The 12843-nt window shown below is 42.4% G+C and overlaps 1 protein-coding gene across 4 annotated transcripts in view; it reads right to left on the bottom strand.

The window, feature by feature from the left end:
• Positions 1-12469, bottom strand: part of nmu (neuromedin U) — an 86078-nt gene extending 73609 nt beyond the window's left edge. For all 4 annotated transcript variants that reach the window (XM_070862880.1, XM_070862898.1, XM_070862905.1 and 1 more), the window contains exons 1-4: positions 12276-12469; positions 9372-9430; positions 2955-3002; positions 2801-2860 (exon numbers count right to left, since the gene is read on the bottom strand). In XM_070862880.1, coding sequence (XP_070718981.1) covers positions 2801-2860; positions 2955-3002; positions 9372-9430; positions 12276-12402 — 294 coding nt within the window. In that variant the 5' untranslated portion in view covers positions 12403-12469. The remainder of the gene's footprint in view (positions 1-2800; positions 2861-2954; positions 3003-9371; positions 9431-12275) is intronic.
• Positions 12470-12843: the final 374 nt, after the last annotated feature.

The following is a 12843-nucleotide window of genomic DNA, read 5'->3' as shown; positions in this document are numbered from 1 at the left end:
GTGCTCCCGGAACAGCGTACACAGTTCTTCATAGGATTTAGTTGTTGGTTTTGCCGGAGCTAGTAAATTCTTCATGAGGCCATAGGTTGTTGCCCCACAGACAGTTAAGAGGATCGGCCTTCGTTTGGCAGCATTCTCGTCCCCTTCCAGCTCATTGGCCACAAAGTATTGGTCGAGTCTCTCCACAAAAGCCTCCTAATCGTCCCCTTTTGAGAACTTCTCTAGGATACCAACTGTTCTTTGCGGTTGTTCGTTACCTCATCGCCAATTGATAAGCTCATAATGAAGGGTGAAACTGAGTACTGTGTACAATGAGCAAGTGTGACCTTAGCTCCTTTAATGAGACTCCAGAATGCAGATACCTCGTGGGTGGCCTGCTTATATACCATGATCCCAAGGGATGCTGGGATCCCTTGGGACTCGAACGGGTAGGCCCTCTGGTGGTTGTATAATACAGGTTGCAATAGGTTAAATACATAACAACTGTGACTATGGTAAACTATCCTTCCTCATCCTTCTCGACCTGACTGCAACCTTTGACACAGTTGATCACAACATCTTCCTCCAACATTTCTCCTCCGTTTTCTGGGTAGGTGGGATTACCCTTGCCTGGTTCCATTCGTATCTATCCAGTCATAGCCAGAGAATAACCTGCAATGGCTTCGCTTCCCACTCCTTCAGCTCTAAAATTACCTCTGCCTCTCTCTCCTCCTTTAAGACTCTTCTTCATATCTACCTCTTTGACCAAGCTTTTGGTCATTTCCTTATATGCCTTAGTGTCAAATTTTGTTTGCTAACTCTCCTGTGAAGTGTCTTGGGATATTTTACTATGTTAAAGGCAGTATATAAATGCAATTTGTTGTTGTTATTTCCAGCTTTCCCTGGGTCAGCTGCTATCTCTACTCTTTTCTACCAGGCATGAAAGGCTGCATACCTCATTCTGCCATTCTATCAAATCAGGTACTGCACCTTGGTTCAATAATGACTGTCATTTGACTGTGTCTCCCAATTCATCTACCTATCGCACTCACTCTCTCTCTCTCTCTCTCGAGTCAATTGTAAGAAAAATACAATGGAGCCGATAATGTTAGGATCAGTGGTCATTTCACTGAAGCTCATTGAGCTCCATATAATTGGGCATGTAGGCCTGAGGCCCACTGCACACCCAGTGTGCCCTGTGCACCACAGTATGACTGGGTATTTCAAAGTGTTCACAAGGTTTATTAAGGCTCTATATTTTGTTATAATCAAGCCTGATTCCTATAATGAAAATGGAGGCCCTGAGCAGCACTCTATCACTCAGCGTCCACTATAAACAGGCACTGCAACAGAGGTCCTGTGGAAACTCTGTTATTTAAAGAAGATTCTTTACTATGTGCTCTGACCTAGCACCAGTTTACCTGCTGCTCAACTTTAGGGACTCAATGTCCCATTTTTCTCTGGTGCAATGGTTCATGCTCACCACCCACCCCTCCCCCACAGGAGGACCAGTTAGTAAATCTAACATCCATCTAAATTCTTGGGGGGGAATAATTCCGTTGTGCCCCATTTGGGGGCGGTAATATCAGGGAAGCAGAACATTTTGCAGCAGGCGTCGAAGTCCTGCCCCGCTCGCTAAATTGGGGTTAGCACATCATAAAGGAGTGGAGCGCAAAATAACGTGCTCCACTTCCTTTCTGGGACGGTAGTGGGGTGGACGCGTCAGGAGTGGGGCACAGCGCTGCCGCATAGGAGGGGCTCTTCCCTTAATTAAAAGGAAGGGCCCAAGCTGCAAACTCTGCAGTAATGAAAGGGGCCTCCCTGGACCACTGGGGAGCAGAGGGTTTCATGCCACCAGCCCAGCACTCAAGCAAAGTGCCGGGCTGGCCAATCGCAGTCCGAACCCTGCATTCAAAGCGCCAATGGAGCACTTGGCAAAATCGGCTGAATTTTTTTTTTGTAATTGCCCACACCTCCCCTTTAACTTGCACCCTGCGCGAGTGGCTGGCCACCCTGTATGTGCCCCCTGAATTTGTCACTGGCATCGCCCAGCGCTGCTTCGGGGGCAATACCTAATTTAGGGTCCGAAGTGCTAATGGGGCGCTGTGCATGGTGATGACTTCATCATCGCTGGCTCAGCAGATCGGGTTGCTACATGTTACCACCGCTGCTAAACTCCTGCAGAATTTAGTGGGAATCGTTAGCGGCTCCGTGCCCAGGTGAAAAGTCATTTGCACTCCATTAGCGCTCACCGACGCTAACGGGAGGTGCAAACTATCCAAATTTCTAATCCTTGATGTTCTCACTTCATGAAATACCTATTGCTCAATATTCCACCCCTGAGAACTTGGCAATATGCCAGCGAGTCAGAAGCAATGCATTAGCAGCAACATTTAAATATTATAATGAGCTGATCTTGCATTTTAGTGCAAGGCTAGCTAATTTGTGGGCAGCTGTATACATAACCCTTGGAGTAGTGATCCTATTATTGCCCCCACCTCCCCCATGTTTTAAAAAGAAATTTAGATGGAAAACAATGAGAATAGTCTGGGGTTAAAATCAGAAACATTTTACAGAGAACGCAACATTTTAAAACTAAAAGTAGCATTTGTCAAGATCTGCAGATATTTGGTGCTGGTCTTTGTGAGAGGAAGGGATCATTATATTGAACTCTTTTTCTAGTTGGCCAAAAAATTTTCGTCTTTATACTTGTTTTAAATTTACAGCACCAATAGCAGTAATGGCAAATGTGCAGTGGGTTCAAATTCCTAACATTTCATTGCATGAAATTCCTGCTGCATTGATGTAAAGAAACAAATACCTGAGTTCGCTGCAGAATTGTCAAGGCCGTATAACACAGTTCTTCTAGTGTACTGGATAGCTGGTAAAGCAAAACATAAACTTTCAGAAACTGTTTCTTTAACTCTTTTACAAGCTTACAAACAGCAGAATTGGGCTTACACATTGGCTCTCACCTGCAGCTGAGGATCTACAGAAAGAAAGGAAGAGCATAGGTCATCTATCTGAAAAAGACAATTGCGAGATTAGCATCAGAAGGTGAAGAATGCCTTACTTAGAACAGTGTATCTGTAGGTTTGATTGAATTCAGGTTAACAAGCTTCTAAAGTACTAGAACCCTAATGGATCTGGACAATGAATTTCTAAAGGAGAAATGGAGTGAACAATGTTAGCGTATGAAAATCCTACATAGAAAAAATACTTTTGACTCATTTATTTCTGAAACTGCATAGACAAAATTAGGAGAGGCGGGAGTCCGGGAATGTTGAAGAGGCCTATAAAGGCCCAGCGGGAGATCGAGGTGGCAGTCGGAGGGGCGGGACTCCAGGGACGTTGGAGAGGTCTATAAAGGCCCAGTGGCTGTGTCAAGGAGGCAGTCAGAGAGGCGGGAGTCCGGGGCAGTGTCAGAGAGGTCTATAAAGGCCCAGTGGCTGTGTCAAGGAGGCAGTCAGAGAGGCGGGAGTCCGGAGCAGCGTCAGAGAGGTCTATAAAGGCCCAGTGGCAGTGTCAAGGAGGCAGTCGGAGAGGCGAGCATCCGGGTCAGCCTTGGAGAGACCTATAAGGATCCAGCGGGAGATCAAGGAGGCAGTTGGAGAGGCGGGAGACCGGGGCAGCCTCGGAGAAGCCTATAAAGATCCAGCGGGAGATCGAGGAGGCAGTCGGAGAGGCGGAAAACCGGGGCAGCCTCGGAGAAGCCTATAAAGGCCCAGCGGGAGATTGAGAAGGCAGTCGGTGACGTGGGAGTCCGGGGCAGCCTCGGAGAAGCCAATAAAGACCCAGCGGGAGATCGAGAAGGCAGTCGGTGAGGCAGGAGACCGCGGCAGCCTCGGAGAAGCCTATAAAGGCCCAGCGGGAGATTGAGAAGGCAGTCGGAGAGGCGGGAGTCCGGGGCAGCCTCGGAGAAGCCTATAAAGGCCTAGCGGGAGATCGCGAAGGCAGTCGGAGAGGCGGGGGACCGGGGCAGCCTCGGAGAAGCCTATAAAGGCCCAGCGGGAGATTGAGAAGGCAGTCGGAGAGGCGGGGGACCGGGGCAGCCTCGGAGAAGCCTATAAAGGCCCAGCGGGAGATCGCGAAGGCAGTCGAAGAGGGGGGAGACCGGGGCAGCCACGGAGAAGCCTATAAAGGCCCAGCGGGAGATTGAGAAGGCAGTTGGAGAGGCGGGGGACCGGGGCAGCCTCGGAGAAGCCTATAAAGGCCCAGCGGGAGATTGAGAAGGCAGACGGAGAGGCAAGCTGGTGCAGGGGCAGGGGCAGAAACTAAACAAAGAAGTAGAAAAAAATCGAAAGGTGACGTCACAGCCAAGGGGGTGTGATTGGCTGGTGATTGGTGAGTAGTTTTTCTTTTTCTTTTCCTTTATCAGTAGGTAACCTTTATCATTGCTGTTGCCAAATTAAGTTAATCTAAGGATTAAGTCATGGCGGGAGAGCTCTGACATGTGCTCTGCTCCTCCTGTGCTATGTGGGAAGTTAGAGACGCTTCCAGTGTCCTTGACGACTACATGTGCGTGAAGTGTATCCGCCTGCAGCACCTGACAGAACGTATTGCGGCACTGGAGCTGCGGCTGGATTACTCTGGAGCATCCGCGATGCTGAGGATGTCGTAAATAGCACGCTTAGCGAATTGGTCACACCGCAGTTAAAGGGTACACAGCCAGATAGGGGATGGGTGACCAACAGGAAGAGCAGTGACAGGAAGTTAGTGCAGGGGTCACCGGAGGTCATCCCCCTGCAAAACAGATACACCGCTTTGGGTACTGTTGAGAGGGTGACTCATCAGGGGAGAGCAGCAGCAGCCAAGTTCATGGCACCGTAGGTGGCTCTGCTGCACAGGAGGGCAGGAAAAAGAGTGGGAGAGCTATAGTGATAGGGGATTCTATTGTAAGGGGAATAGATAGATGTTTCTGCGGCCGCAATTGAGACTCCAGGATGGTATGTTGCCTCCCTGGTGCAAGGGTCAAGGATGTCTCGGAGCAGATGCAGGACATTTTGAAGGGGGAGGGTGAACAGCCAGTTGTCGTGGTGCATATAGGTATCAACAATGTAGGTAAAAAATAGGATGAGGTCCTACAAGCAGAATTTAGGGAGCTAGGAGCTAAATTAAAAAGTAGGACCTCAAAAGTAGTAATCTCAGGATTGCTACCAGTGCCACAAGCTAGTCATAGTACGAATTGCAGGATAGCTCAGATGAATACGTGGCTTGAGGAATGGTGCAGAAGGGAGGGATTCAGATACCTGGGACATTGGAACAGGTTCTGGGGGAGGTGGGACCAGTACAAACCGGACGGTCTGCACCTGGGCAGCACCGGAACCAATGTCCTCGGGGGAGTGTTTGCAAATGCTGTTGGGGAGGGATTAAACTAATATAGTAGGGGGATGGGAACCTATGCACGGAGACAGAGGGAAGTAAAATAGGGGCAGAAGTAAAAGATAGAAAGAGGAAAAGTAAAAGTTGAGGGCAGAGAAACCCAAGGCAAAAATCAAAAAGGGCCACATTACAGCAAAATTCTAAAAGGGCAAAGTGTGTTTAAAAGACAAGCCTGGAGGCTCTGTGCCTCAATGCGAGGACTATTCCTAGTAAGGTGGACGAACTAACTGCACAGGAAGCAATTAATGAATATGATATAATTGGCATCACGGAGACATGGCTCCAGGGTGACCAAGGCTGGGAACTCAACATCCAGGGGTATTCAACATTCAGAAAGGATAGACAGAAAGGAAAAGGAGGTGGGGTAGCGTTGCTGGTTAAAGAGGAAATTAACGCAATAGTAAGGAAGGACATCAGCTTGGATGATGTGGAATCTGTATGGGTGGAGCTGCGGAATACCAAAGGGCAGAAAACGCAAGTGGGAGTTGTGTGCAGACCACCAAACAGTAGTAGTGAGGTTGGGGACAGCATCAAACAAGAAATTAGGGATGCGAGCAATAAAGGTACAGCAGTTATCATGGGTGACTTTAATTTACATACATATGAGCTAACCAAACTGGTAGCAATACGGTGGAGGAGGATTTACTGGAGTGTATTAGGGATGGTTTTCTGGATCAATATGTCAAGGAACCAACTAGAAGGCTGGCCATCCTAGACTGGGTGATGTGTAATGAGAAAGGACTAATTAGCAATCTTGTTGTGCGAGGCCCCTTGGGGGACAGTGACCATAATATGACAGAATTCTTTATTAAAATGGAGAGTGACACAGTTAATTCAGAGACTTGGGTCCTAAACTTAAGGAAAGGTAACTGCGATGGTATGAGACGTGAATTGGCTAGAATAGACTGGCAAATGATACTTAAAGGGTTGATGGTGTATAGGCAATGGCAAACGTTTAAAGATCACATGGATGAACTTCAACAATTGTACATCCCTGTCTGGAGTAAAAATAAAATGGGGAAGGTGGCTCAACCGTGGCTAACAAGGGAAATTAAGGATAGTGTTAAATCCAAGGAAGAGGCATATAAATTGGCCAGAAAAAACAGCAAACCTGAGGACTGGGAGAAATTTTGAATTCAGCAGAGGAGGACAAAGGGTTTAATTAGGAGGGGGAAAATAGAGTATGAGAGGAAGCTTGCCTGGAACATAAAAACTGACTGCAAAAGCTTCTATAGATAGGTGAAGAGAAAAAGATTAGTGAAGACAAACGTAGGTACCTTGCAGTCAGATTCAGGTAAATTTATAATGGGGAACAAAGAAATGGCAGACCAGTTGAACAAATACTTTGGTTCTGTCTTCAAGAAGGAAGACACAAATAACCTTCTGGAAATACTAGGGGACCGGGAGTCTAGTGAGAAGGAGGAACTGAAGGATATCTTTATTAGGCGGGAAATTGTGTTAGGGAAATTGATGGGATTGAAAGCCGTGAAAGTACCCCGGGCCTGATATTCTGCATCCCAGAGTACTTAAGGAAGTAGCCCTAGAAATAGTGGAAGCGTTGATGATCATTTTCCAACAGTCTATCGACTCTGGATCAGCTCCTATGGACTGGAGGGTAGCTAATGTGACACCACTTTTTAAGAAAGGAGGGAGAAAGAAAAGGGGTAATTATAGACCGGTTAGCCTGACATCAATAGTGGGGAAAATGTTAGAATCAATTCTTAAAGATGAAATAACAGCACATTTTGAAAGCAGTGATATGATCGGTCCAAGTCAGCATGGATTGATGAAAGAGACATCATGCTTGACAAATCTTCTGGAATTTTTTGAGGATGTAACTAGTAGAGTGGACAAGGGAGAACCAGTGGATGTGGTGCATTTGGATTTTCAAAAGGTTTTTGACAAGGTTCCACACAAGAGATTGCTGTGCAAAATTAAAGCACATGGTATTGGGAGTAATGTACTGACGTGGATCAAGAACTGGTTGGCAGACAGAAAGCAGAGAGTCGGCATAAACGGGTCCTTTTCAGAATGGCAGGCAGTGACTAGTGGGGTGCCGCAGAGCTCAGTGCTGGGACCCCAGCTATTTACAATATACATTAATGATCTGGATGAAGGAATTGAGTGTAATATCTCCAAGTTTGCAGATGACACTAAGCTGGGTGGCAGTGTGAGCTGTGAGGCGGATGCTAAGAGCTGCAGAGTGACTTGGACAGGTTATGTGAGTGGGCAAATGCATGGCAGATGCAGTATAATGTGGATAAATGTGAGGTTATCCACTTTGGTAGCAAAAACACAAAGGCAGATTATCTGAATGGCAGCAGATTAGGAAAAGGGGAGATGCAACGATACCTGGGTGTCATGGTACATCAGTCATTGAACGTTGCATGCAGGTACAGCAGGTGGTGAAGAAGGCAAATGGTATGTTGGCCTTCATAGCTAGGGGATTTGAGTATAGGCGCAGGGAGGTCTTACTGCAGTTGTACAGGGCCATGGTGAGGCCAACCATGAATATTGTGTAAGTTTTGGTCTCCTAATCTGCTATTGAGAGAGTGCAGCGAAGGTTCACCAGACTGATTCCTGGGATGGCAGGACTGACATATGAAGAAAGACTGGATCGACTAGGCCTTTATTCACTGGAGTTTAGAAGATGAGAGGGGATCTCATAGAAACATATAAAATTCTGACAGGACTGGAAAGGTTAGATGCAGGAAGAATGTTCCCGATGTTGGGGAAGTTCAGAACCAGGGGACACAGTCTAAGGGGTAAGCCATTTAGGACTGAGATGAGGAGAAATTTCTTCACTCAGAGAGTTGTTAACCTGTGGAATTCCCTACCGCAGAGAGTTGTTGATGCCAGTTCATTGAATATATTCAAGAGGGAGTTGGATATGGCCCTTATGGTTAAATGGATCAAGGGGTATGGAGAGAAAGCAGGAAAGGGGTACTGAGGTGAATGATCTGCCATGATCTTATTGAATGGTGGTGCAGGCTCGAAAGGCCGAATGGCCTACTCCCGCACCAATTTTTATGTTTCTATGTTTCTATGTAACATGAATTTTACAGAAATATTTTGCTCACTGAAAATAAAAGAGGTCCGATGAGATATAAAGAAACATTAAAATGGAAAAGAACTAACTTGGATCGATTATATTTAAAAAAAATTAAAGGTGTGGAAGAGCTGTGATTTTCAAACTTCTAATGGATGTAAGTGGCATATTATCTCTACACAGATTTGTATTTTTGCTGATGTTTTTTCCTTGTGCAATAATGTGGATGATCAGTGAAATTCCTGTAACATCTACAAACCTGAATACATAATTTTAATGCTAGTAAAAGTAAAATATATATAAAGTGCAATGATTGGATTTGCATGAAATAATGCATTTCTTGAGATCCCTCAGGACATGCAATATATATTAACTGGATTTATTAAAATGCAAAATTGCAATGTAATTTTTTGAAAAGATATTGTGATTAGTTAAAGTTTATTAACGTAAGAAACTATTTGCAAAACCCTGTGAAAAGTACATGTACAGCAATTGCATTTATCCAGATCGCAATATGAATGAACTGGAACAGGAATAATAATGTGGCAAATAATTTCCAACAATACTCATAAAAAATTCTCTTTTGTTGGACATCAAATGTGACAGCTTTCCTAAAAAGTAAGCCTACATTTTTGTGATAAGATCGCTATTAAAACTAAAGAAGTACTTTACGCTTTAGTGACTGAGTTTGTGACGATTACAGGAGGACTACGTTGTTCATTGTGAGAGAACTGTAAACAAATGCATTTCAGAGATGATTCTGCAATCTAGCACTTCCAGCAGGAAGCAGGAAATGATTCCCAGAAAAACGCAGCCTCCATGCTTGCAGTTTTCCCAGGACACACTCCCTACAGTGTGCCTCATAATAGGTCTTTTTTTTCTTGATTTGTCTTTTTATAAAGAAAAAAGAACTGGGTTCAGTTAGGTTTATTTTATTAAAATTCAATTTGGCTACAATTACCTCACTCCACAGATGTAACTCTTGTTCTGCTGGAAACATCTGGGTTGATGCAGGAACACCTGTAAAATAAATTAGACATGAGATTGTGTACACCAGCATTTAGGAAATCAACATTATATATTTGTCAAGCATTGTGACTCAATTTCTAACAAAGCTATTCTGATTTTTCTTACAGAGATCAATAATTCCCATACACCCTTGCTTTTCAAATGAAGCATCATTGCTGTCTTTACCAATGGTGTGATATTAGTTTCAGGCAATGGGTAAGCAAGACAAATAGGAACCATGAGAATGTTTTTTTTCATTTAAACATTGATAACTCTGGGTTTGCTTCACTGTAAATTATGCGAAAAGAATTTTCAGGAAACAAGTTGTGGTCAGGACATTCAGTACTCTCAGTGTGTTAACATTTGACTATATGACCTAGATATTATAATGTTACAATGAAGAATAGTGTTGCCACAAAGAAATTTATGTCATACTGAGGACATCGATTTCAAAATTGACTTTACTACTAATGCATGGTAGCTTCAGAATCTTTTGATCCAGTATATTCTTCACAGTTGCCCTTTCTGTCATCTGACATGAAGCATTCTGTTGCCACATACTACTCCATCTAACCACCCGGCTGCGAAGTGATGAAAATCACTACAGATTAAATTCATTATTCCTGAACTGGAAATCCATTGTTAGCATTATCACCCAAGCACTGAGTATTTCTTTATGTACTACATTGCAACAGTGTCTACACTCCAAAAGTACTTCATTGGCTGTAAAGCGCTTTGAGACGTCCGGTGTTCGTGAAAGGTGCTATATAAATCCTAGTCTTTCTTTATTAGGTAGCAACCAAATTGTCACAAAATAAAAATGATGGAAAATAGTCTTATATTTTGCAATGTTAAAAATTAAAACTGAAAGACAGATTTTAGCTATGATGTATATAGGAAATGTAATCCATTTCTCTGAAGATGAAAAAAAATACCTTTTACTGGAACAAATTGACAAATTGATTAAAAAAACTTCTGGTACATCTAATAAGTTTGTTTAAAAAAGTGTGTCATATACATGTTCCTTTAAGTGCTATAATACAAAAAGAATCTTTTTTTATTTTTAATGTTATAAAACTTTATCAAGAATTTTTAAAATAGGATAAAATTAAAAGAGCTCTTTGTTGGGCACTAAATAATTATATAATAAATTGAGAACTGCAATATCTTTTATTAACCACAAGTACCAAATATTAATTATTGGCCTCATAATAATTAGCAGGAAACTTCTTAAGTATTTGAGATATTGGAGTAAATAATTAAGCCTGGCTTCTACTTTCAATGTCAATTTATGTAGCAAAATAATGGCTAGGAATTTCCTCAGAGCTGCTCCTGCTACATTGCTGTAACTTCACTGGAAGTGCAGCATAAATTTGGGATGCAATTCTGGTGATATAGCGGAGTGGAAGCCGCTTGGAAGAAATTCCCAATGACATGTCTAATCTTATATCTCCACAAAATGTTATTGCTTTCGTATAGGTGTTTGATGATGTACTTAAAAAACTGTTTTAAAGGGGAACTGCTTTTGTCATCATGGACTGCAATGATTTTATATGGAAACAGTCCAATAATGCCTTTGTAATGCATTGTGACATTAATTATACTATGGTTTAGCAAAGAAGAAAAAGATTTGCTAAATACTTTGTTGTAAATGTGGTATCTCCTTAACAAAAGCTAATTTGACACTTTTTAATGAATTTTTGGGTGTATATTAAATTAAAATGCGATTTTTTCTGTAATTGACTTTTTTGCTCTCAAACTGATTTTTTTCCAGATTTTCTATTCAATTTCATTTCAAAAAACCAATTAATTTAAAACATTAGTTCACTTTAATAGAATAAAAGCACAGACGTCAATATAAGAGCTCGTCTCTATTTGTTGCGTGTCCTTTAAAATAGAAAAACACTATTATTTTTCATTTTAGTACAAAAAGATTAATGTGATCATCACAGATCTCGAATGATATCATAAAATATTAAATATCTGAAATAATTCATGAATGAAATAGTAAAATATTATTAATATTTATGTACAATAATAGTTGAAATAGTAGTTCTGTTTTTCCACTTTATTTGATCACTTTATCTACATTTCTACTTTTGCCTTGACAATAATTACAATGAAACAGTAATTTTTGTTTACCTGTACTTTTCTACTTGTAAAATATTTCATTTAACAGCCACTGCAACCCAATACAAGGCTGACTCCACAGGTGTATAGTCTCCACAGAGCAACCGACCTTGGAAATCCACTGACTCAGATGGATGAAAAGGTTCTCGTCATTTCCAACACTAACTCATTAATTGGAAAAACTAGATCAAGAGATACCTTTGTTCAACCTCTGCATATGCAGGAAAAACACCGTATTTATCTAAAATATGTTGTCTACTCTGCAGACACCCCACAGTGTACAGTTAACCTCAAGAATTCACATGTGTTCATTCATTGAATGTGTAATACTGTACTGTTTTTTTTAACCAAAACGCTACTCCTTATAACACAATATATGTCGAGAAATGCATTCCTTTTTGTTCGCATTAACAATGTAAAAGTTTTCTATAAAACTTACAATGAGAATGAAATAAAGGACGATGAACATGTTTGAAATAATTCATCCAGGGGTAAAAAAAAAGAACTGGTGAAAAAAACAACAGAAAAGGCCGGGACGAAATTCAAAAACAAATCTGGTGAAATGGGGGCTGAAGGGAATTGAAGATTCACCTTATTTCATATATATTATATATGAAGAAACACCTTGGATGAATAAAAAAAAAACCTAGACAATACTGACAGAAAGGTAATGGGAAAAAAAAGAATAAAGGAGATGAAGAGATGGAAAGGTTGAAAGTAACAGTACCTTGCGAGAAGCAGCCCCAGGACAGGATTAACAGTGCTAGTGCGAGGGTGCAGTGAGAGTGCTTCATACTGATGCTGTGCGGCGCTCTCTCTCCTCCGCGGTACTGGCACAGGTTGGAGCTCAGCATAGTCCACGCGGTCTCAGCTGGGCAACTCAGATACTTCCGGGCTTTTACTGCTGTGTATCTAAGCGATCTACACTTTTAAACCATCCCTCAGATCCCGCACGTCAGCATCGACAAGACCAAACGTCATGTCTCCGGTTCCCGGGACGCGATGAGATAGACCATGTGCTGTCATTTACTCTTAGCTCAGACTTTTAAAAAATCCGTTCTGTTCTACATCTTTTCGATCAGGTAACTCACATTTTAAGATTTGGTGGTGCACTATAGTCAAAAGTAAAAACAACAGACGGTGCTCCAAACGTTTGCTGCAGGTGCGTAGGGCTAAGTTAGGTGAGTCAGTCCTGGAGCTAACTCAGTGACTGAAGTGTGCAATCACGAAAACATGCAATCAATTGGAAAGGGTTTCCTAAACTTCTCCCTATATCCGAGTACGTTCATAGCTCT

This window comes from Pristiophorus japonicus, chromosome 2 (genome assembly GCF_044704955.1).
Source record: "Pristiophorus japonicus isolate sPriJap1 chromosome 2, sPriJap1.hap1, whole genome shotgun sequence".
Lineage (NCBI taxonomy): Eukaryota > Metazoa > Chordata > Chondrichthyes > Pristiophoridae > Pristiophorus > Pristiophorus japonicus.
The sequence above is the reverse complement of the archived record's forward strand: the minus strand, read 5'-3'. Positions and strand labels throughout refer to the sequence as shown.